This window comes from Molossus molossus, unplaced genomic scaffold, assembly GCF_014108415.1.
Source record: "Molossus molossus isolate mMolMol1 unplaced genomic scaffold, mMolMol1.p scaffold_m16_p_4, whole genome shotgun sequence".
NCBI classification, from domain to species: Eukaryota; Metazoa; Chordata; class Mammalia; order Chiroptera; family Molossidae; genus Molossus; species Molossus molossus.
The window spans coordinates 88,461,224-88,487,356 of NW_023425377.1; the positions used below are offsets into that span (position 1 = coordinate 88,461,224).

At 40.8% G+C, this 26,133-nt stretch overlaps 1 protein-coding gene across 1 annotated transcript in view; it reads right to left on the bottom strand.

Annotated features, from left to right (window-relative positions):
* The window catches only part of GALNTL6 (polypeptide N-acetylgalactosaminyltransferase like 6), a 1,114,860-nt gene that overhangs the window by 14,177 nt on the left and 1,074,550 nt on the right, over positions 1-26,133 (bottom strand). Inside the window, exons 11-12 of the mRNA XM_036240055.1 lie at positions 14,434-14,550; positions 3,456-3,605 (exon numbers count right to left, since the gene is read on the bottom strand). Coding sequence (XP_036095948.1) covers positions 3,456-3,605; positions 14,434-14,550 — 267 coding nt within the window. The remainder of the gene's footprint in view (positions 1-3,455; positions 3,606-14,433; positions 14,551-26,133) is intronic.

The following is a 26,133-nucleotide window of genomic DNA, read 5'->3' on the forward strand; positions in this document are numbered from 1 at the left end:
AGGTTGAAGAAGAAGGAAGACAGTTTCTTATTTCAGATGTTGGTTGATGATTTAAACGTTTTTACTGAGGTCAGTTCGACAATTTCTAGTTTTTGTAACAGGGGTCGCCCTGGTGGTAAAAGGCAACCGAAAATGGGATTCCTTGTCCTGGGTACATGTTATTGCGGGACATAATTGTGCAACTGACCTAGTTACAAGACCATAGCATAGGGACCCCCTTCTATTTTTTGTGTGGTAGCAAAGACCCACATCTAAAAAGAACTGAAAGCTTGGGGGAATGAGTGAAGTTGGTCAATATGTATGAACTCCCAGTTATAAAATGAATACGTTCTGGGAATGTATCATACAGCATGGTGATTATCATTAACAATACTATATTGTATACTTGAAAGTTGCTAGGAGAATAGATCTCAAAAGTTCTCATCACAAGAAACACAAATTTGTAACTATGTGAGGTGATGGATGTGTTAACTCAACTTATGATGGTAATCATTTTGCAATATATACATATATCAAATCATTATGTTGTACCCTTTAAATGCATACAGTGCTTTAAGTCAATTATATCTCAATAAAGCTGGAAAAAATCTTTCTGAATAAACAACTGAGAGCTGATGGTTGCTGATGGGTTGGAAAATGGGGCCTGGCCCACTCTGACGGGGTGAACGGCCTTCACCCCCTCAGGCAAGGTAGCTTCTGGCCACCTCCCTCTCCAAGAATCTTCCAGTAGTCAGGAATGGGTTTAGCTGCTATGTGTGGTGCTGAATCCAACAGGCATTGGGAACTCTCCTATCATTGATCTGATTTCTTAAGAACAGGGCAGAGCAAAGAGTAGAGACTTGAAAGCCAGCCGCACCTGCACTTGAATGTTGGCTCTGCCACAAATCTGCTACCATCAGTTTCTTGTCTATGGATTACACATGACAATACCTAGGTGGTTGTCAGATTTGAGAGGAGGTGTGTAAAGCACTAGCCCAATGCCTCCTTAACAGTTGGAGGTAACGATTGATTGATTGATTGATTACCATAGGAGTTTAGGAGATGACCCGCTGGCTGAGGTCCTTCAGGCAATTAGTAGGTTCTTTGGGATCCTATTTATTCATGAATATGCTAATAAAATAGGGGCAGCTCCCAAACGGACTCAAAATATTGCTAATCTGTCTGGAAGTCCCCAGGGCCAACTCATGAATCTGAACACACAAGGTAGAACCCCAGAGACTTCTCTCTTTATGGTTTCCCTCTTAATGCCTTGGGAGTAGCCCTTAAAATAGACAAGAGGAATTTTCTAAAACAGATCCGTTTGAACAGGCCTGAGTCATCGACTACAATGGGATATTTCCGAAGCTTTCCATATTGAGCCTTTGGCACGTTTCTGATTATATATAAATACCTTGCTTGTTATAGAAACACACAGTGAGTGTAACCTTTTGCTAAGTAATGCAAGACAAACAGCGACAAGAAGATCTGAGAAAAAAGCCACAGTGCAACTGCATGTAGCAGTTCCCTCTTGCAGATCCCTGAGGGTCCCCGAAGGGTTTAAAGTGTTAAAGCTGTAAGTTGCCTCTTGAAATCTCCGCAGCCGTTTTCCTCTCCCCAGGAGCTCTGCGTGCACATGTATTAGTTGGTCTTATCCACCTGTAAGCTTCTGTAAGCTCTCTAATGAAAACCACCGTATTTTCTGGGCTTAACTGCACGTTATTGAGTGTCGTGCCTCTCATACTATAAATGTACAGTAATGAGAAGTGTGCTGTTTATTAGGGGCCACCAGCATTCTAGGCAAATGGCAAGTCAGAAAGTAACTTCTTGAAGGGCAAACTGGAACCATAAAAACCATAAAAACACCAATCCAAACCAAAACCAAACCAAACACGTCCTCATTGCACCACACACAGACTGGATCATTTTGAATAGCAAAGGGTTAGGCAAGACCAATTATTTGTGGTGTATTTCACAAGGAAAACAGTGAGATTCTTCTGTCCTAGTGATTCTCCTGCATTATATCTGGTGCCATATTTCTGGATTTTAAATTGTTTGGTAGAAGGATATAACAACTGATATTTCATATTTTTCTGGATACATAACCATAATCTGCCAGATATTACAGAGGGTATAATGTTGGGAGTGTAAGTTTAGGTAGCAGAGAGCTTATTATGTGAAGAAATAGGTATCAAAACCAGTGGTCCCCATATATTGATTCTTTGTAGGTTTTGTCCTTTTACTTTCTGTAATTTGAGGGGAACTGACATTACCTCAGCCACAGGATGGCCAATGCTCATGATTAAAGTGGTGGGTGTGACATTTTTCTTATAAACTGGGGAAAGGTTGAATTATGCCAGAGTGTGAAAGGCACACAGAGGACATCTGCTACCTGGCTGTCATGGCCTCCAGCAGTTGTACAGACTCGAGGGGCAGAACAGATCTTAGGAAGTATTTGCTAACTGGAAGCTGAGTCTGACCTTAAAAACCAAAGAATTAAAATAAAAACATTTTATAATATTTACAATACAAATATTTTAAAATAAAAATTTAATTGCTCTTTATTTTATGAAGCCAATAAAATTATATATGTATATAATATATATAGTCTTTTCTTTTAAGGAAGAGTTTCTTTTTCTTGTTTTGTTAATCCTCATCTGAGGATATTTTTTCCATTGATTTTTAGATGAGAGGGAGGGAGGGAGAGAGAGAAACATCGATATAAGAAAGACACATCTACTGGTTGCCTCCCACATGACCCCAGGTGGGGGATCAGACTCTTCTGTCAGAGGGCTGATGCTCTAACTGCTGAGCCAAACCTGCCAGGGCTATGTTTGTTTTTGAATTTTTTTTTCCTATTATTAAATGTTAATTCTATCATTCCTTACACTTGTAAATCCCCCACATAAATTCTCCTTTGCTATACTTGGGCAGGATTTTGGCCACATTACAAATGGATCATTTTCTGTATGAGTTCATTACATCTACATGAATGTATAATTATTTATGTAAATGTGCTTGTCTTAACCCAGACAGCTCCCAAGAGAATGAGCCTGACATATATAATAAATGAATGGATGTGTTAATCTCTCTCTTTCTTTCTCTGTATGTGAGAATTGGGGTTCTTAAAAAGTATACATATGTTCAAGTCTTTATTGGGCTTGTGGTCCCTCCGTTTGAGAGTTGTCTGGGATATGACTCATCCCTTCCCTGTGGTACTAGTGTTCAGGACCAAAGCCATTTTTCAATCATAACTTGTTGTGATGGGTGTACACATAGCAAGCAAAGCCAAAAGTATGCCACTTCCTACACACTCTATCTGTTCCCCGATCCCTGCTGGTCGTCTCCAAGTGTGTGAGCCAAATACACGTGTCCGGGTAACAATTTCCATCCAACACTGTGTTTGAAAAGAAAACAGTGAGTTAGAAAACCTTCTCAAACCCACAGTTTGAGAATCCCTGCAGTGAACTGACCCTTACCTTCCGGTATCCCCAGAGCTGGTTCCCCTTCATGCCGTGACAGTCATAGAGGGTGACTGGGCTGTTGTGTGAGATGGCATCGAAGCAGAATTTTCGGGTGTGCAGGGGCTCACCAGGTCGAATATCTTCTCTCCATCCAAAGGTAAAGAGCTAACAAAGTGAGAGTAGCAGAAAAGCTATAGTGAGTTTAATGTGGAGAGATTCGAGAGCAGGGGGAGCAATTCAGATCCGTTTCGTGATTTACAAGAAAGAACAATGTCTTGGCATAACAGAGGTGGTGAAAAAGGCATGGGACACAAAATGCCTTACAGTGACAGGGGCACCTTTGGCCCAGGGTGCCAAAAACGCAAATGAGGAGTTTCCAGTTAGGTACTAGAAAAATAACGGAGGATGGTATGGAGACAGGGGAGGGGAGGAAGAGGAACTTTCATGAAGTTCATGAAGCTCTTTTCATTCTTCATTTTGATAAAATACCACTGGGTAAAATGCTACACAGTCAGCCTAAATGAGCAGGCTAGTTGAAAAGGGACCAGGAGTAGAGCTGAGCTGGATTGAAGCTAGCAATTTAAAATTTTTTATTTAAATGAAAGCTAAACTTGATGAAGTAAAGAATAGGCAAATTAATTTCCTGGGATTGGTAAGAGTAATTCTGCAGGGCAATATTTTGAGCTATACCTCACAGTAAGAAGTACAGTTCACACACACACACTCTCTCTCTCTTTCCCTCCCCAAACTGAAACAAGTTTCATGAACTGATATTTATCCTTGCTGCATTTAATAGACTCCCTGATATTCCATCTGACCTTGTCCTATCCCAGTCTATTCTACCCTATTCAGTCCATTTTATTATTTTTAAGATGCTGCTTATAATGCATTGAATTGATTGAATAATGTATTAAAAAATTTTAAATGCACCACATACATCCCTGTAGAGAAAGGGTATTTTTTTTTTTTTTTTTTTTAGTTTGACCTGGACAACCACTGGAGGGGTGCAGTAGGAAAAATAGACTAGAGGAGCCCTAGGATTTCTTCCAAGTCTAAAATTTCGGTAAGGTTATATGATTCTCACTATAGGACTAAAGGCAGGCCTGGCTGTGTAAAGACAAACTGTGAATTGCAAAATAAAGAGGTGTCAACAGGGCCCTGTTGATATAAAAACAAGCACCATGCTGAGCTATATATAGATAATACAGTAGCCCCAACACTGACCAGGCCCTCAATATATTTCAAGTTCTAAGTCCTAGCCAGGAAAGAAAATATAAAGAATCTGGCAAAATTCCAGGCGTGGCTAACAAAAACAGTGAAATGGTGGAGAAACTGAAGAAAACCAGAAAGAAGTGGGGTAAGTGGTCTGAAGAAAATCAGAAAGAAATGATCTAAATCAAACATATGGAAGTTGATCGGGTAATGGCAAGTGACTATATTTTGTTTCCACGAAGACAGGACAAAAGAGAATGTTTTGAGTAGGACAAGAGATTGTAGGTGAGTCGTTTAAACTTGACTCATAAAGAAGAATTGTGTGATCTCTTTCCCTTGAGTTTTTTTGTTTTGTTTTGTTTTTTCCCTTGTTTGTTTAAATATGATTGTGGACTGAGACATTTTTAGATTCATTCAAATTCTGTGCAGGAGAATGACTTCTCAAGGAAACATGTCTACTCAGCGTTTCTGATTTTGATTACTCCCTTCAACTCAGCACTCACTACTCCCTTGGCTTTGAAATTCTGAGCTCCTGTTAGCCTATACCTCTGTCTTGCTCAAACCCTCGTTCATCTGTTTCTTCAACAAAGGGGTTGCCCAGGGTTCTCCCTTGGACCCTCTGTGCTTGTACCTTCTCTGGTTGGTCTTAAACATGCTCAGTTCAGCGGTTGACAATGTTCTGATAACTTATCATCTGTGTTATGTCCAACTCCATGTAGGGTTTTCCTACATAGACAGCTCAAATTCAACACATCCTAAATGCAATTGCTTTTCTTCACTTTTTAGACTGTTTCTACTCTTATATTTTGTTTTAGTTGGTGGTCAGACCATTCAACTTGCCAACCTGGAACTCTTTCACCTTTAGCTCTTTTGTCTTCCTCACCCTCCTCATCTAATCAATGGGTAGGTCAGGCCATTTTGGTCTTCCAAATATTTCTTCCTTTCTATATTTACTACCCTTGCTCTCAACATTTCTTGTCTGGACCAATAAAATGACACCCTAATTAGTTTCATTCCCACTTTGCTTTTTAAATTCCTTCAGCCTCCAGAGAAGTCTGTTTGAAATGCCTATTTGGCCTGTTACCTCTCAATCAAAAAATCCCACAATATTTTCATATAACCCTTAGAGAATAAAGTTAAAACTCTTTAACATATAAAAAACTCTCCACAATCTGGCCTTTGCCATTTTTTTCCAGCTGCATCTCTTCCCTTTAGTTTCTTTTTCAGCAACAATAAAACATTTACAGCCCCTTGTACTAATCAGGCTATATTTCCCCTTCTGTGATTTTGTTCATGGGAGTCCCTCTGGTTGGAAGGCATATTCACCTGCTAGCCTAGTGAATGCTCATTAGTGCCGTGAGATTCAGTTCAGCGACCACTCATCCGAGCAGCCTCCCTCTTTGAGCCCCTTACTCCTTACCATCCTTTTACCTTATTTCATGTTTTTCCATTTATGTTTCTGTATCTCTCACTAGACAGTGAGATCTTTAATGGCAAAATCATATCTTTTAAAAAATTTTTATTATTTTATTTTATCTTCATTGTTGAAAGTATTACAGATGTCTCCCCCTTTCTTCCCCCATTGACCTCCTCCTCCCTGCTCCCACCGCCCCCTTACTTTCCCCAAAATACTGTCAGTGTCCATTGGTTGTGCATATATGCATTTAAGTTCTTTGGTTTATCTCTTTACAACCCCGCCCCTCCCCTTCTCTCTGAGGTTTGTCAGTCTGTTCCCTACTTCCATGTCTCTGGATCTACAGCTTATTTTGTTCATTATGTTCATAAATAAGTGAGATCATGTGGTACTTGTCTTTCTCTGACTGGCTTATTTTGCTTAGTATTATACTCTCCAGGTCCTTCCATGTTGTCTCAAAGGGTAAGAGATCTTTCTTTTTTATAGCTGCATAATATTCCATTGTGTATATGTACCACTGCTTTTTTATCCACTCATCTGTTGATGGACTCTTGGGCTGTTTGCAAGATTTTAGCTATTATAAATAGTGCTACTATGAACATAGGGGTACATATATTCTTCCTAATTGGCATTTCAGGCTTCTTAGGATATATTCCAAGAAATGGAATTACTGGATCAAATGGCAGTTCCATTTTTAATTTTTTTAGGAAACACCATATTGTTTTCCACAGTGGCTGCACCAGTCTTTATTCCCACCAGCAGTGTACTAGAGTCCCCTTTTCTCCACACCCTCGCCAACACTTGTTGTTTGATGATTTGTTGATGGCACCCATTCTGGCAGGTTTGAGGTAGTACCTCATTGTTGTTTTAATTTGCATCTCTCTGATGGTTAGTGATTTTTAGTTGCGATGATTAGTTGAGCATTTTTTAATATGTCTTTTGGCCATTTGTATGTCTTATTTGGAGAAGTGTCTATTCAGGTCCTCTGCCTATTTTTTTTTTTTCTTAATCCTCACCCGAGGATATTTTTCCATTGATTTTCAGATAAAGTGAGAGGGAGGGAGGGAGGGAAGGGGGGGGGAGAGAGAGAGAGAGAGAGAGAGAGAATGTGAGAGACATACCAATTGGTTGTCTCCTGCAGGACCCTGACCAGGTCCGGGGACCAAACCAAAACCAAGTTACGTGCCCTTGACTGGAATCAAACCCCAGACGCTTTGTCCTCGATCGACTCTCGAACCACTAAACCAAACCGTCCGGGGCTCTGCATTTTTTTTTTTTATCCTCACCGGAGAATACTTTGTTTGCATTTATCTTCGAATAAATCAGGTGGGAAGATGGAGAAAGAGAGAGAGAGAAACATCAATGTGAGAGAGACACATTGACTGGCTGCCACCCACATGACCCCATCCAGGGCCAGGGATGAACTGCAACCGAGGTATGTGCCCTTAGCGGGAATCAAACTCGGGACTTCCTGGTCTGCGGGCCAATGCTCTAACTGCTAAGCCAAACCAGCCAGGGCTCTGCCCATTTTAATTGGATTATTTGTCTTCTTTTGTTGGGTTTTATGAATACTCTATATATTTTGACTATTAACTGCTTATCTGATATATCATTGGCAAGTATGTTTTCCCAGAGAGTGGGTTCCTTTTTTATTTTGATGCTGGTTTTCATATCTTTTCTATCTTTGTGTTTTCAGCACCCAGAACAATTCATGACACATAATCAATGTTCAGTAATATTTCCACCAAGTAAATAAAATTCTCACTCATTGTATTAACAGGAAATATATTGGGATAGCTGTCTAGATGAACAAATTAATCTTTTTTTTTTTTTATCCTCACCCGAGGACGTTTTTCCATTTTTTGTTCAGATAGAGCGGGAGGGAGAGAGAGGAAGAGAGAGAGAGAGAGAAACATCGATGTGAAGGGACACATCGAGTGGCTGCCAGCCGCACAACCAACCAGGGCCGGGGACAAACTGCAACCGAGGTACGTGCCCTTAGCGGGAACCGAACCCAGGTTTCTCTGTACTGCAGGCCGACGCTCCAACCGCTGAGCCAAACCGGCCAGGGCCAAATTAATCTTTTTGGTCCCTCAAAAGAATTTGTTCTGTTTGTGTGTAATTACACAATATCAATTAAATTTGTCAGAGTTTCAACTTCAGTGGATCTTGGCACAGTTACCTATTATTTCCTAACCTATAAGCCTGCCATTGGCATTGATTAAATCTTTGTTTTATTTAAGTATCACATTTTGGTACTATAAACAGACCAAACAATGGTCTTCACTGGTTTTTCTATTTCCCTCTCTGTTGCTGTCTTTCTGCCTGTCTGTCTCTCTTTTTGGTTTTTACACAGTAAGTCCTTATTTAACATCATTGATAGGTTCTGTGACTTTAAGTGAAACAACATATAATGAGACCAATTTTACCACAGGCTAATTGATACGAACAGGAGTTAAGTTCCTATGGCAACTCATCAATGTTGTAACAAAACCATGTTGTATAAAACGACGTCGTGATTTGAGGACCTGCTGTCATCCTGGAAGGCCAGAGCCAAAAGGGACTGGAGTCATTACCCAGGACAGTCTCTTATTATACAGGAAGAAAATCAGGCCTGCAGAGGTCAAATGGCTTTACAGGCAGCTTTTCTCACATTTTACTGATCTTACCTTTTAATAAATGGATCTGTTTGGTCCAAAACAATACCTGTGTTAGAGCAAACGTACTCAGATTTGTCTCTTGGGCAGATTTATTCATGTATCATCGCAATTATATCTCAGGGAATCCTTATGTGACTCATTTCTTGTTTCTAGGTTTGTTATTATAGTGCAACAATCATTCTTAGACTTGGAGACAGCCTGTCGCCTTCAGTGTTTTACGTATTAATATTAATAATATTGTTATTACCTGGTGATTACTTTCCTGCATCCCATGTGATTTATCTTCAGATTACAGGCACTATTGTACTCTGCTGCCTCTACCATCAGCTAAAAATTTTTTTATGCTTTTGAAATGCATTCTGCTGTCATTTATCTTGTCCTAATGGCCGTGTCAGACCAATCGGGCATTGAGTGTTTCACTCATTAGGCACACTTTTCTGTGTGCACTCTTGTCAAGGCAGAAACAAGCAGATATTACGAAAGCATTGCCACTGTTTGCATTGGGTGATGTTATTGTGACATTCATAGTTTGTCTTCTACCCTTGCGCTGTTCCTTATAGACAGACGAATTTAGATTTTCTAGAAAATAACCACTGAATTGTTTTTAACTTCCTATCCCTCAATTTTAGAGTAAATTGATGTTAATTTTTCTCTGCCCCCCCCCCCCTTTGAGAGGGAGGAAGGGAGAGAGAGAAAAACATCCATGTGAAAGAGATGCATTGATTGGTTGCCTTCCATATCCACCCCAACCCCGGTGCACAGGGAGATGCTCCAACCAACTGAGCCACACTAGACAGGACTCTACTTTCTTCTTTTAATTGATACTTTAAAACATAGATTCAGAATGACACATAACTCATATGTCTTTGCTTTGACATTAATGTGGTGTGTGTACTGTTGCCTGCATCTGTATTGTATTATGTGAATAAGCTCATTAGAGCCAGTACTGCAAATACACTTCTTGTCTTAATCCTGCTACCTGATTTGGAAAGATTAAAAATTTTTTTTCTCTCTGTAGGTGGAGATATTTTAACTCATTGCTATGTGGTTGGCAGCTACAGGGGACATCGCATGTCCCCTTTTGCAGTTTGTACCGGTGTGCTCTGTCCAGAGAGTGAGACTATGTCCCAGAATCTGTCCTTTTACCACTGCAGGGCCCTGATTCATCTCTGTTTGCACATCTCCTCTCCAGGTCTCTGCATGGGAGCATTTGCTTCCTCAGCAGGACCAAGGCCGGCTCAGCTGCAGTCAGGGCTTCCTCCCCAGAATGGGGTCAGAGCTTGCAGCCTGGCCAAACAGCCACCAGGGCCCCTCCCCTTGCTTCCCTCCCCTTCCCTCTCCCTCCCCTCCTCGTCCCTCCCCTCCCCTCCTTCTCTTCCAGGGACTCATAATATAATAGCAGCTGGGGAGTGTCCTTTCCAGACCTAGTCTTATTACAGTCTAATTTTAGTTTTCTTTCTTGGTCCCTAAAGGAAACTGAAAGAGCACACACAATGCTACAGTGATATCAAACAGCTAACTAGATGGCCCTGAGAAATGAATCAAAGACATTTGCTTCCTTCATAGAAGTCACATTAGTCATCACTGGTGCTCTGCAACAAAAGGCATTTTCCTATCTATCAGCAATTGACTCTAACAGCCAAAATACACTAACAAGCAGAACAGAAGCAGACTCATAGGTAGAGAACAATTTTGAAGGTTGCCAGATGGGAGGGGGGTTGGGGAGGATGGTAAAAAAGGTGAAGGGATTAAGAAGTACAAATTGGTTGTTACAGAATAGTCATGGGATGTAAAGTACAGCATAGTCAATAGTATTCTAATAACTACGCGTTGTGTCAGCTGGGTATGAGATTTATCTGGCTGATCACTTAGTAAGTTATATAATGTCTAATCACTGGGGTGTGCACCTCATATTGTATGTCAACTATAATTGAGAAATAAAAAATGGTTTAAAAAAAGAATTAACAGCCCTAGCTCTTTTGGCTCAGCAGTTAGAGCACAGGACTTCGGACTGAAGGGTCACAGATTCAATTCCTGGTCAAGGTCAGGTACCTGGGTTGCAGGTTCCATCCTCGGGGTCGTGCAGGAGGCAACCAAGTGATGTGTCTCTCTTACATCAGTGTTTCTCTCTCTCCCTCTCCCTCTCCCTCTCCCTCTCCCTCTCCCTCTCCCTCTCCCTCTCCCTCTCCCTCTCCCTCTCCCTCTCCCTCTCCCTCTCCCTCTCCCTCTCCCTCTCCCTCTCCCTCTCCCTCTCCCTCTCCCTCTCCCTCTCCCTCTCCCTCTTTCTTGCTTTCTCCTTTCTCTTCCTCTCTCCCTTCTACTCTACCTAAAAGTCAATGGAGCCCTGGCCGGTTAGAGTCAGCAGTTAGAGCATTGGCCTGTAGATCAAAGAGTCTCAGGTTTGAGTCTAGTCAAGGGCATGTATGTTGGTTGAGATTCGTCCCCGAATCTGGTCAGGGTTGTGCAGGAGGCAACCAGTCGATATGTCTCTCACATAGGTGTTTCTCTCTCTCTCAGACCTTCTGAAGAAAACTTCTGAGAGTGAATTCCTTGCAGGGGAAATAAAGTTAAAGGGAGAGAAATTACCAATTGAATAGCAGTCTCTATGTGTTCTTTTTGTTGTTTATTCTTTTTTTGTTGTTGTTAATCCTCACCGAAGGATATTTTCCCCTTTATTTTCAAATAGAGTAGGAGGGAGGGAGGGAGGGAGGGAGAGAGTGAGTGTGTGTGTGTGTGTGTGTGTGTGTGTGTGTGAGAGAGAGAGAGGGAGAGAGAGAGAAATATCACCTGAGGATATTTTCCATTTATCTTCAGATAGAGTGAGAGGGAGAGAGAGAGGAAGAACGAGAGCAAGAGTGAGAGAGAGAGGGAGCGAAACATCGAAGTGAAAGGGACATAAGTGGCTGCCACTCTCACGACCCAACCGGGGCCAGGGACAAACTGCAACCGAGGTTCATGCCCTTCACGGGAACCGAACCAGGGTCTCTCTGGACCGCAGGCTGACACTCTAACCGCTGAGCCAAACTGGCCAGGGCTCATTTGTTTAATTTTTGCCATTAAAAAAAAAATACAGGATCATTTCAATTTTCAAGTGTACCTTTTGTGTTCTATGAATGCTTTTGAATGAAAAAGAACACCTATAATTTTCCTGTCCTGATATACTTCTTTTCTCATTCAGGGATTTTAATCTACACGTGAAAGAATGAGAACTAATTCTTATAAGTCATTGAATAATATATTGAATAAAGCTTACAGTTAATTACTAGAAAACAAAGCAGCTTGCAATGTTTTCACCTTCAAGTCATTATAGCGTGATACATATTTCAAATATGATTTATTTTTTCACCTCCTGTCAACCTTGTTTAATCTTCCTGTAGCTCCGTTTCCAGTCTCTAGAGACTGGAAATCTTTAAAGCGATTTATTAACAGGTCTCTTGAGCTCCTCTTATGTCTGCTTGTCTAGTGCTGCTCTCTGCTGACTCTTTCTTGAATTGCATGCCATAGATGTTTACAGTTTTGCCTGAGCAAGGAGGAAAAAGGGGAGAAAAATTTTTAAAATGTATGCCGTACAGTTGGTTTTATATATATTTATTTTCAGCGGTCAAGTAAAATCTGAAGTCCAGAGTCTATTTCATTCTAGAACCTTCCAGGAGATAGAAATATTTATCCTGATTCAGGCATTCAGGTACGCACACCTCATATCAACCAGCTGCCTAGGTGTGTTTTCTGGTTGGGCTGAATAGAGATGGCAGAGAGGAATTTAACCCTCCAGACAAAGATTTTCCTTATGGCATGCTGCTTTTCCTTTAAAAAATAACTTTTGGTCTTTAGATGGGAGGCCTCTGTACCCTTCTTTCTTGCTCTCAGGCTGAAGTCACAATTGCTTCTGGGAGGTAACAAGTCAACACTCTATCTCACGTCTGTGGTCCGCGGTAGCACCTCTGTGGTGAGTCAGCTTTTCCTGCTGTTTCAATCCTATCAGTAAATCCTGGAGCTGCAGGCTTCCTTAAAGCCCGTGTGATCATATCCACGCGCTGCAGGACGGCTTGCAGTGAATGATACATCGTATTTGGTGTGGGACAGCTGCCTTGGACTGAGAGGGTTCTACTTTTGTATTAGTATGAAGGGCCCTGGGGGTAGGAACTGGGAGACGGCAGAAGGAAAAGTGTATTTATTCTACACCGAATATTATGTGCAAGATGCTGCTATATCGTAGACACGATTTATTCTCATAATAGCCCTGTTTGTGAGATGGATTACTGCCCCTACTTAAAGACGGAGGAGCTACGGCCTAGAAAGATTGAATAACTTCACAAGGACACACGGGTTAAGTGGGCTGAAATCTAGGCTGGCCTGACTGTAATGCCCAGGGCCCTTGAACATCATGAGCTTGTGGGATAAGAGTACAAGGACCAGCATTACCGGCTTAGGGATGGGGCATTGTTGGTTCAGTGACTACCTGAATTAATTCTGGGCGGTGCTATGGACATGGTCCACTGATGCTTTCCTGAATGATGCTGCTCTGCACTGGAACGAAGGCCAGAGGCGGGGCAGGAAGGGGCAGTGGGTAAGGGCGGGGCCCCCACGCTTCAACTCAGCGCACCTGAGCTCTGTGAGAGCCTAGGCTGGGCACGGTGGGTCATTACTGGTAATAACCAAGATAGACACTTAAGGAATCTTGCAAACAAAACAGAACAAAATGGAATGGAACAGAATATAATGGAATAGAATACCACTATTGCTTCATGGATATTGCTTGTCTACGTTTTTGGTTTTCCTAAGAGAGGTATTTTGAAGAATTCTGGGAAACAGAAATCATAGGGAGGACATACTACCCTGAACTTGGAATATATCCTTTTGCAGAGGGAGAGAGGGCAGTAGCATGGGGAGGAGAGGCCCGGCAGGCGCTTTAACTGTATCTATACATTTTATTTAAAAAAATATAGAAATAGCTATAGATACTTGTTAAATCTGCATGATGAGTATATAAATGTCGGCTATCATATTTTTTATAGTTTCCTATTTGAAATATTTTATAATTAAAAATTAAAACACTAAAGAGGGGGTGCAGTGTGAGGAAAGCCCCTTACAAGGACTGTCAAGCTTCAAAGTGGGTCAAGGATCACACCTCACTTCGTAAACTGAGTAGCACTGAACTGTTTCTCCAATCAAAAGCAGTAAATAGTTTTTAATTATCCCATGAAGTTCATCTTGGGGTACTAGGTTGTTATTGCCTCAAAGTTATCTTTCATGTGTGAGATTACAAACTTCTACAACAAGAGGTGCATGTAAAGCATTCTTTTCCATATGCAGCCGGAGGGGGGAAATAAGATTAAAGTCACACAAATTTATGAAATAACAAAGAGTCTTTCATTAAAACCATAACATTTAGTTGGAAGAGTTCCATAGCATTCGCCAGGCTTTTCATGGTTTGAAAACTACTATTCTGGGAAAGGAAATATAAGACTAAGGCCACAGTCAACATTTCTTGCATCCTTTCTGTGATTTAAAGCACATTTTTATACATGATCTAAATTGATGATCACAACTGGTCTGAGAAGAAACAGAAACAAAGAAGTTAAGTGATTCAGTTATCTACAGAAACAGGACTTCCCCCACACACGTCCCATCTAGAGATTTGTTCCTACTGCATCCGTCCATGCCTGCCTTGGTCCCCATGTCCCATGACTTCTAGGAGTCGACATACCTGTTCATGAGACCATGTCCTTTCAGAACCATCCTTGACACAGATGTCCAGTCTTAGCTCGGTTCCCGTGGCTCCATGCTTGCTGTCCACACAGAGATTGGCTGCCAAGTTTCGAATCTGTGGAAGGAAGGAAGAATGAGCATGAGTACATTTTGATTTTACCTCTAGCTCCTGACAATTCTGGTATAGATTCAGCAGTTGTTTTTTTTATTGTGTGTGAGTGTGTGTGTGATTTCATGATTACTGAATGATGCTTTACATTTATGTACAATTTATGGAGAAAGCAGGGAAGTAAAAATAACATGGTGTAGTATAGAGATCAAAGAACATGAGATGATTGAATAGCAAAACTGTGGCTGACTGTTGCAAAAGGATGTGTGATTGCCTGGCTGCTGTGGCTCAGTGGATTGAGCATCAGAGATCCCAGTTCAATTCCCAGTCAGGAGACATGCCTGGGTTGCAGGCTTGATCCCCATTAGGGTCTGTGCAGGAGGCAGCTGATTGATGTTTCTCTCTCACATTGATGTTTCTATCTCTTGCTCCCTTCCTCTCTCTCTAAAAAATTCAATAAAAATATATTAAAAAAAAAAAAAAGAATGTGTGATATACAACATAGGAAGCAGGGCTGAATTCATGGTTTTTCTAAAACAGGAGATTTTTCTTCTTCAGGTAGTTCCTAAATTGGAATTTTTTATCTCTTGCTCAAAAGCATCTTCTACTATTTTCACTTTAGGTTGGGGAGAGAACCCAAATGAAGCAGGTGATGCAGGTAGAGTGTGTGGTGAAAGAGTGAATCACTGAGCACTGCAAGGTTCCTGGCAGGACACGGTGACCTTGACATTCTAGTTTGCCCAGGGTAGTTTTGGTCTAGGCCTATACTTGGCTGATAAATTAAAAATGTCACCCTAGCGAATTTCCAAAATATATAGAGTACTCATACAACTCAACAAAAGGAAGAAAAAGAATCCAATTAAAAAATGAGCAGAGGACCTAAATAGACACCTCTCCAAACAGGACATACACATGGACAAGAGACATATAAAAAAAGGCTCATCATCACTAATCATCAGAGAGATGCAAATTAAAACAACAATGAGGTATCCCTCACACCTGCCAGGATGACTGCCACAAACAAATCATCAAAAAGAAGTGCTGGCGAGGGTGTGGAGAAAAGGGGACTCTAGTGCACTGCTGGTGGGAATGCAGACTGGTGCAGCCACTATTGAAAACAATATGGTGTTTCCTCAAACAATTGAAAATTAAACTGCCATTTGATCCAGTGATCCCACTTCTAGGAATATATCCTAAGAAGCCTGAAACACCAATCAGAAAGAATACATGACCCAGCTGGTGTGGCTCAGTGGTTGAGCATCAACTCATGCACCAAGAGGTCGCTAGTTCGATTCCCGGTCAGGGCATAGGCCCAGGTCGTGGGCCTGATCCCCAGTGGGGGGCATGCGGGAGGTGGCCAATCCATGTTCTCTCTTATAGATGTTTCTGTCTCTCTCGTTCTCCCTTCCTCTCTCTCTAAAATCAATAAAGAAAAAAAATTAAAAAGAAAAAAAAATTAAAAAGAAAGAATATATGTACCCCTATGTTCAGCACTATTTACAATGCTAAGATCTGTCCATCAATAGATGAGTGGATAAAAAAACTGTGGTACATATATACAATGGAACACTATGCAGCTATAAGAAAGGAAGATCTCTTATCCTTTGAGACAACATGGAGGGTCCTTGAGAGTATTATGCTAAGTGAAATAAGCCAGTAAAAGAAAGACAAATACCATATGATCTTACTTATTTGTGGAATAAAATGAACAATACAAGCTGATGAATAAAATAGACCCAGAGACATAGTAGTGGGGTACAGACTAAAAACCTTAGAAGAGGGGGATTGGGGCAGGGGAAGGGAAGAGATAAACCACAGAATTTATATGCATGTATCAGTAACCAATGGACATAAACAACAATGTTGGGGTGGCAGGATCAGGAGGAGGGTGTCAATGGGGGGAAAAGGAGAAACAGCTGTAACAAAAATAAATTTTCTTTTTCTTTTTCTTTTTTTTATATCCTCACCCGAGGATATTTTTCCATTTTTTGTACAGATAGAGTGGGAGGGAGAGAGAGAAAGGGAGACAGAGAGAGAGAAACATCGACGTGAAGGGACACATCAAGTGGCTGCCACCCGCACGACCGACCAGGGCCGGGGACAAACTGCAACCGAGGTACATGCCCATAGCGGGAACCGAACCTGGGTCTCTCCGGACTGCAGGCCGACGCTCTAACCGCTGAGCCAAACTGGCCAGGGCAACAAAAATAAATTAATAAAAATTGCAAAAAAATAAAAAAGTCACCCTAGACACTGTTAGTATTAGCAAAAAAGCAAAGACAGTACTATTGGTGCAATACTATACTGGATAAAGATTTTCTACGTAAAGTCTGAACTTTGAAAAGTTGCAGAATAGAAAAAAAAAGACATAATTCTCTATAATTATTATATTAACACTGATATAAGGAACTGAATTGTTAGTGGTGGGAAAGGGGCGGACTATGAAAAGTATCAACAGCAGAAACAGGAACAGAAAGTTTGAACATAGACATGTCCCTTTGTCAAATCTTCCTGCCTGAAGATGTCACCAATTCTCTCGTTTGCATCAGAACCACATCCTGCAGTCAAATTAGATACTGTCTATAGTTGTTACTTAGGTGTGTATACTTGGATAAGCTCAATTATCTCAATCCTTTCTATGACTTTGTATAGACCTGGATTATAATAATCCCTCCAGGTACTGTAAAGAATAGGAACAAGAACATGATGTACTCAGCTGATCATCTTAGTACAAGTTCTTTTGCCCAGAATGAGTAGAGAAGGTAAGGGCTCTCTGTCTACGATGAAAGGTGCCTGACCTGGACCTATTCTTATTGAGGTGGGGCAATGAGGCAGAGAACAGGTTATAAGGACATGTACTGAGTAACATGAAAGGAATAAATGATGCTGGGACGATATGGTGGTGGAGAGGGCCATGTCACACTTCACTTACTTTAGGAGTAGAGGTTGGTATGAAGTCATTCAGGAAGGAGTCAATGTGGTAGGTGCCAGTTTCCTTATTCAGGGAATCTGACCACAGCTTGGGTTCATCTTGCACTATTGGCACTCTACTTTCAGGGCCTCTGTCCCTGATGACAAGGAGTGTGAAATAATGTAGGGTACAGGGCAACAGTTCTTAACCTGGTTTGGCCTACAGACCTTTCTGAGAATCCAAGGAAAGCTACTGACCCTTTTTAAAAAACAAATGAACTGTAATTAAATATATACAGGTACTTTTGCACAAAATTTCCTGGAATGCATAGACTCCAAATTTGAATCCTGAATTAGAAAAAATGCTCCCCCCTCCCTTGCAAACTAAGTGCATTCCTTCACTTAGTAGCATGGGAAATCCTGCAAGACAGGGAATGCACTTTGCTGGTGTCAAAGCGGCTGTGCTTCACTCTCACTTCCTTCACCTTTTCTCCACCTTCTTCAAACAAGTACCAGGAACGAACTTCACTATGGGATTTGGGGAGCCAACATTAAAATGTACCTTTTGTAAGATCAATGCCTTGGTATGTGAGAGTTTCTTTGGTGAAACAGAAATACCCAGAAGGTCAAAAGTTTGATTTTGCTCTGTCTTGAGCCTGGCACACCTCTGTAAAGCTCCTGTTTGATCTGAGATCTGAGTGCAGGGTGTTGGCTGCTAACGCTGTGCTTCACCTGGGAGCTGGCAGAACCCTGGAGAGGGCTGTCTTTCCATTCTTGGGCCATTGAACTCTCAGGCGCTCTTCTTACCAGCATTAGTGGATGCAAAGACATCTTCAGGGCACTACTCCCTCTACTTTCGAGTTCTGAGTGACATTTTGGGAAAAGGCTGCTGCTTACCGGCTTAGGGCAGCTTGGCCACAGAGGGGGACATTTGTTCCCCTTTGTCAGCTGGCATGGTGCTCACTCACTGGAGGGGCTCTGCTCTCGGAGGAGGAGGATGTGGGGAAGAGAAGGACACACATGAGCCAGGGCACCGACTGGCAGATCGGCCCAATCTGCCTGTGGATTCACACCAACACCTATCAGAGAGCCCTGTTCGGTCTCTACATGCCATGAGCGCAGAAGGGCTCTGGCAGGAACGGAGGAGACCCATTTTCTAAACTCTTGCATTTTCTAAATTCTCACTCAGATGGCCTCTGGGTAGACAGTGGGAAAAACCTTTCTGGAAGCCAAATTTCAAAGGCATAACTGTCTACATCGGTGTAAATTCCAGGGCGTGGCGCCAGAGAGGAAATGCGGAGAGCCCCACACAGGATCCCGTCTTGGATACAAGATGAACACCATGCACTTCTCACTCGCTTCTCTCCCTTTTCTTTTTATTTCTGACTCTTCAGCACACACCTCCTGTCCTCGTGCTCACAAACACAACTCCTTCATAATAAACAGGGGAATACAATTCCAACAGGACTGATTCCCACACGTGTTCATTCACTCGAATGAAGTTTTAAGAAGATGTCGACCAGGACATTTAGAAATGATTTATGCGTTTTCAACATGGGCTCGGTATCTGTGGCTGGAGGCAGAACAGATCACACACAGACGCAGACTCCAGGTCTAGGACACAGAGCGGACTGGCTCTGTGACAGGATCGATCATCTTCCGTCTTTATTTCTTTGATGCCCAGCTTCAGGGTTTGGCATCATTAAAATTGTGTCAAGGAATCCTGAGAGACACTGAACATGATTAGAAAGTAAGGTGGTGCTTCACTAGGAAAGGGAGGGGAGAGGGAGACAAATGGGGGAAAAGGGAATCAGGACGTGTGACAGGATTACAAAGATAATCTCCTTTGGGCAAGGATTAGGAAAAGGTCTGGCAGAGAGAAGAGGATTTCTTAGGTATGCAAGAGAAGTCAGGCCCAGCTTGAACATTGTTGTTTTTTCTCCCCAACACAGGAGGTTTTCTGAAGGAGGCACAAGAGAAGGGGACTGTGATATAAATGTCAAGGTGGCTAGTAGGTGTGCAATAGGTATATTCGATTGGTTGTTAGAAAGACAAGCCTCAGTTTAACAAATGGGGGAGCATTGTTTGTGAATTCCCCGGCAGCCATTAGGTCTCTTAACTAACAATTAGTGGGTTCATGATCCAATCAACAAATATTTTGTAAGTATTTGCTGTCCTGGGCACTATGCTAGATATGGGGTATATAGTAAAAAAAAATTAAAAAATTGGTTCCAGCCCTGGCTGGTTTTCTCAGTGGTTAGGGTGTTGGCCCACTGACCAAAGAAAGAGTCACAGGTTCAATTCCGGTCATGGGCACGTACCTTGTTGGGGTCATGCGAGAGGCAACTGGTCGACGTGTCTCTCTCATGTTGATGTTTCTCTCTCTCTCTCTCTATCTAAAGATAAAAATGGAAAAATATCCTCCTGTGAGGATTGAAAAAAAGCTGGTTCCCTCCTTTATGTAATATTTGGTCCAGTGAGGACATTGGAAAGTACAAGAAAGGTTTGAGACTCTCAATATATCTGGCCATGAATTTTTAGTGTTGCAAAGGGAACCAAGATGCTTCCTTTTATGGACTGTAGTTGATTTTAGAATGCAAATTGATGTGCAGAGGTAGAAAGAAAGAAGATGTGAGTGTGGCAGGGAGAGAGAACCTCATGGGAACAGAGCAGGTCTGGGTTCTGCTCACCAGGCACCAGTGAGTTTCCCCATAATCTGAGCCATACACTGCTTTCCAAAGCTCAGTTTCTCCATTTGTAAGAAGTCAACGCCTAAGGAGTGCTTAGGCATTTTGAGATGTACTGATGGAGATTCAAAGATGAAGTAAAAACAGCTTCAGCTGTCAAGAAGCCCACAGTCTTAGTGGGGAGACATCACACTGAAGGCATTTTATTGGACTGTGAATGCTAAGTGGTAACTGAAGACGAAGTCATCAATTCTGAGCAGGATGGCTTGGAACGCTTTGTAGAATGAATGACTTTGGAAGGGGCTCTGGAGGATGAGTAGAATTGAATCTAGAGAGTAAAATAACAATGACATTGTAGCCTTAGAGGTCTGAAATGTGCATAAATATGGAGATTTGACAGTGTAAGCCTTTTTTTTTTTAAGGAAATGGCTCATACTTGGAATGGCTCAGCGTAGGGTTTGTAAAATGAGGACAATCATGCCTTGGAGGGCAGTTGTAAAGATTAAATTGATAGATGAAAAGTGCTTGCACTGTGAATAGAACACTGTAGGTGGTCAGTAAATGTTAGTTACTATTTATTTGTTTGCTTGCTAATTTTTTCAGCTGAATCAACTATCTTGGTAAATGGGTTAATGTCACATTTTGATTATACTATGAAATGTCCCATAAAGCCCTTCACATGCAAAGAGACCACAATTGAACAAGCTGTGGCCCATAACTCCAGACCCACTTTTCAGTCTGGATCACCTGTTAATCTTGATAATGTTAATAAGCAGCCACTCAAAATCTCAGTCTGGTGACTTGGAGGTCACCCTGGATACACCCATATTCCCACCCCAATCAATTAGCAGACTGTTGACTCTAGGCCTCCATCCTGAATGTGCCACCTCTTTCCAGTGTCACACACCTTCTACCTCTCCTTTTAAAGAATAATTGTAGTGAAATATACGTAATATGAATTTTAATCATTTTCAAGTGTAAAATTCAATCACATTGCATATATTCTAAATTCTGTGTGACCGTCACTACTACCTATTTTCAAGACGTTTTCATCACCCCAAACAGCAACTCTGTAACCATTAAGCAATAACTTCCCCACTTGCCCCACTCCCCGCAACTCTCTCTGCCTATTCTAGATATCGCAGATAAGTGGACCCATACATGTTGTTCTCTTGTGCCGTGCTTATGTTGTTCAATGTAATGTTTTAAGGTTTATCCACATTGTAGCATGTATCAGAATTCCCTTCCTTTTTACGGCTGCATAATATCTCTATCTCTATATCTACATCTATATCTATCTCTATTTCTATCTATCAATCACATTTGGTTTTTCCATTCATCCATTGATGGACACTTGGGTTGTTTCCACCTTTTGGCTATTGTGACGAATGACACTGTAAACAAATTTATACAACTTGCTTTCAGTTCTTTTGGGTATACAACTAGGAGTGAAATTGCTGGGTGATATGGTAATTCTATGCTTATCTTTTGAGAAACCACCATACTGTTTATGATAGAGGCTTTATACACCATTTTACATTCTGATCAACAATGTACAATGGTTTCAATTTATTCACATCCTTGCCAACACTTGCTATTTTCTGTTTTTGATAATAGCCGTGCTAAGGTTATGAAGTAGTATCTCTGTATGGTTTTGATTTACATTTCTCTAATGACTAATGATGTTGAACATCTTTTCATGTGTTTACTGGGCATTTGTATGTTTTCTATGGAAAACTTTGTATTCAAGTTTTTTTGCCCATTTTTGGATTTGGGTGTTTGTTTTTTGTTGTTGTTGAGTTATAGAAGTTCTTTCTTTTAAATTTTTTTTAAAATTAATTTTAGAGAGAGAGAAAGAAAGAGGGACAGAGATATGGAAACATCAATGAGAGAGAACATCAACTGGCCGCCTCCTACATACCCCCCGACTGGGGATTTGGCCCAGAACCTGGGCGTGTGCCCTAACTGGGAATCAAACCAGCAACCTCTTGGTACATGGGCCGATGCTCAACCACTGAGCCACATCAGCTGGGCAAGTTATAGAAGTTTTTTATATCCTTTGGATATTAATTCCTTTTCAAATATACAGTTGAAAATATTTTCTCCTGTGTTGTAGGTTGCCTTTTCACTGTGTTAACAATGTCTTGAAACACAGGAAGTTTATCTTAATCAAGTTCAATTTATCTGTTTACTCTTTTGTTACCTGTTTTTGGTGTTAAATGTAAGAAATCATTGTAAAATCCAATGAAGATTCCTCCTATGTTTTATTCTAAGAATTTTGCTATTTTGTAATGTTTAGGTCTTTGAACCATTTTGAGTTAAAATTTGCATATGATATGAGGTAAAGTTCCAACTTCATTCTTTTGCTTGTATTTGTTTGCTATGACTGCAATAATAATGTACCACAAACCAAGTGGCCTAAACAACAGAAATTTGTTGTCTCACAGTTCTGGAGGCTAGAATTCTGAGACCAAGGTCTTGTCAGGGTTAATTCCTTCTGGGTGTATTGAGGGAGAATGTGTTCCATGCCTCTCTCCTAGCTTCTGGTGGGTTGTGGCAATCTTTGGTATTTTTGGGGTTGTCAATGTAGCACTGATTTCTGCCTTTATGTTCAACTTCATCTATGTCTAAATTCCTTCTTTCTATAAGAACATCAATCATGTTGGATTGGGCATCCACTCTATTCCAGGATAGCCTCATTTTAACGAATTAAATCTGCAACAACCCTCTTTCCAATTAAGGTTATATTCTGAGCTACTGGGGATTAGCATTGTAGCCTATGAATTCTGTGGGACATAATTCATCCCATTAACAGTGGGTATCCAGAATTTTCCCAGAATTATTTGTTGAACCATTTTTTCTTTCCCCATTCAGTAAACTTGAGACCCTTGTCAAAAATAATTGACCACATAAGTGAGGATTTAATTTTGGGGCTCTCTGTTCTGTTCCATTGGTCTATTTGTTTATCCTTATGCCAGTACTACCCTTTTCCTCAGCTTTTTTAGATATCGTAACATATAAAAACTTTAGGTTATACAACATGATGATTTGATACACATATATATTTTGAAATGGTTACCACCATATAGTTAACACCTCCAACCCTTCACATAATCACCATTTTTATGGTGATAACATTTAAGATTTACTACCTTAACAACTTCCAAGTATATAATACAATTTTGTTAATTATAATCACCATGCTGTACATTACATCCTTAGAACTTATTCATCTTATAGCTGAAAGTTTGTACACATCAACATCCCTCTATTATCCTTACCTCCAAATCCTGGCAACCACCATTCTATTCTCTATTTCTATGAATTTAGCATTTTTAAATTCCACATGTAAATGGGAACATAGAGTATTTGTCTTTCTCTATGGCTGAAAAGTATGTCATTGTGTACACATACACACACGCGCGTGCACGTGTGTGTGTCAAACCTTGGTTCTCAAATGTCTCCCATCTCAAAAAATTCAGTTCTCGACCACCAAGTTGTTCATGGAAAAACTCTCTGTTGTCGAACAATTCGGTTCTCAACCTGAGAGCCCTTTCCTGCTGATGCCTGTATAGCAGTCACACGTCTCTCAGGCAACAAACAAAGGAAAGAATGCGTGAGTATGAGTCAGTTTACCACTAAACCTCATGTTAACATCTCCAGAAATTGTGCTGTGAATATTTTCTAATAGGAAAAAAATGATTTGGTTTTAGAACAACTCACTTCTTGAAAAGTCTTCTGGAATGAATTAAATTCGAGAACCAAGGTTTCACTGTATATCAATCCTCTTTATCTTTCCATCTTTTGATAGACACTTAGGTTGTTTCTATTGTCCTGGCTATTGTAAATAATGCCACAGTGAACATGGGGGATGTAGCTATCTTGTTGAGAAAGTGATTTCATTATTTTTGACCATATACGCAGAAGAGGGATTTCTGGATCATATCTGGATCATATGTGTACCACACTTTTTTGATTACTGTAGTTTTGTGTTAAGTTTTGAAATCAGGAAGTATGAGTCTCCTGACATTGTTCTTCTTTTTCAAAACTGTTTTGGTTACTCAGGATTCCTTCAGATGACATATGAGTTGTAGAATGAGGTTTTCTGTTGCTGCAAAAAAGTGTCATTGGAGTTTTGATAGGAACTGTATTGAATCTACAGATTTCTTTGAGTAGTATTGACAGCATTTTGGGGTAGCTTTAATGATATTGTCTTCAAATCTATGAACATAGGGTGTCTTTCCATTTACTTAGCTCTCTTTAAATTTCTACCTGCAATGTTTTGTGATTTTCAGAATACAGATCTTTTGCTTTATTGGTTACATTTATTCTATATTTATTTATTTTGGGAGAAAAATATAATATATATAAGAACATCGATTGTAAAATTAGACTGCTCAGGTTTAGAGTTTAACTTCACCATTTACTAGCTGTTTGGCTTTAGGCAAGTTAGTTCTTTTTGCTTAGGTGTCCTCTTTTGTAAAATGAAGATAATGATAATAATTGTTTAATAAATTTGATGTGAAGATTAAATAAGATCATATATATAAAAATATATATGAATATAGTGCTTATATTAGTGTAGTGTTTGGCCCATATTACATGCTCAATAAATGTTAGCTTGATAGTAATATTAGTCATGGTAGTATTAGGATGCAGTGAGAAATAAGACTGGGAAGTTAGAGTGAGCCATCTTGTGAAGGGTCTTAAATATCAAGATAAGGAATGTAGCCCTAGCTGGTTTTGCTTAGTGGTTAGAGCTTCAGCCTGCGGACCAAAGAGTCGCAATTTCGATTCTGGTCAAGGGCACGTACCTCAGTTATGGTTTGTCCCTGGCCTTGGTTGAGGTCATGTGGGAGTCAACCAGTCGATGTTTCTTTCTTTCTCTCTCTCTCTCTCTTTCTCTCTCCCTCCCTCCCTCCCTCCCTCCCACTCTATCTGAAGATAAATGGGGGAAAAAAAGATAAGGAATGTAGACCTTGTTCTGTTGGCAAAGGGAATTTTTGGGAAGAAAACTTGTTTTAGGCAGTAAATTCTAGTGTTAATTGGGAAGATGTGTGGAGAGTTATGCAGTTGTAAGCATGGGCACTATTTTTACTTGAAAATTAGAATCTGGACTATGGTAGTGATAGCAATAGAAAATAGCCAAAGAATATATGTATTCAAAGGAAGACATGTTCCAGATGCATTTTCAGATAGCATTTACAGGTCTTGACAATTGTTTACATGTAGACATGAAGAAGACATGCTGAATTTGAGGTGTCTTTGTAACATCTATCTGTAGATATCCAGAAGTGTGAGGGTAAGAGGTCAGAGGAAGAAATGCAGATTTGGAAATTATCTGTTATACCAATTATTAACATATTGCCTCTCAATTCCAAACATAACCGTTTGCTTCTTTTTGTGATACTCAAGATGGACCCTGTTGACATCTCTTCTTGCCAACAGCTACAGTTTTAGATTTCACCAATAGAGGGTGCTGGAGGGACGCCGGAGGGGCAGAGCAGGAGGCAGGGTCTTCTTTCCTGCATTGCTATTTTTCCATTGATAGCCAGCAAATAGGTGTGTGTGTGTGTGTGTGATAAAACTTCCCTCCTGCAAGTTTCCTCGCCCCCACCACGCCGTATGTGTATAGCAGCCACATGGTATCAGACGAGGCCCGAATCTAACCTTGGTGGGAGAAGTGAGGAAGGGCTCTTCTAAGTTTCTAAGCTCCTGCCTTGCTGACATTCCCTCAGCCTTAGCAGATATTCCTGCTGTCTGAAGTTGCTGCTTCTGTACTCTTTAGAGTCTTTTAAAACCCCTTTCCTAGTTAACAATTTTCTTCACATTAAAATTTCCCTGTTCAAATTACTGATGTGTTTTCTCTCTCCTGACAGGACCCTGATTGGTGTGACCACATCTGAGTAATAACTGAAGTCAAAGAAAGATGCACTATCACACAAGCAGAGTATGAAGATGATTAACGGTGGCATTGTGGGGACTGCTTTCT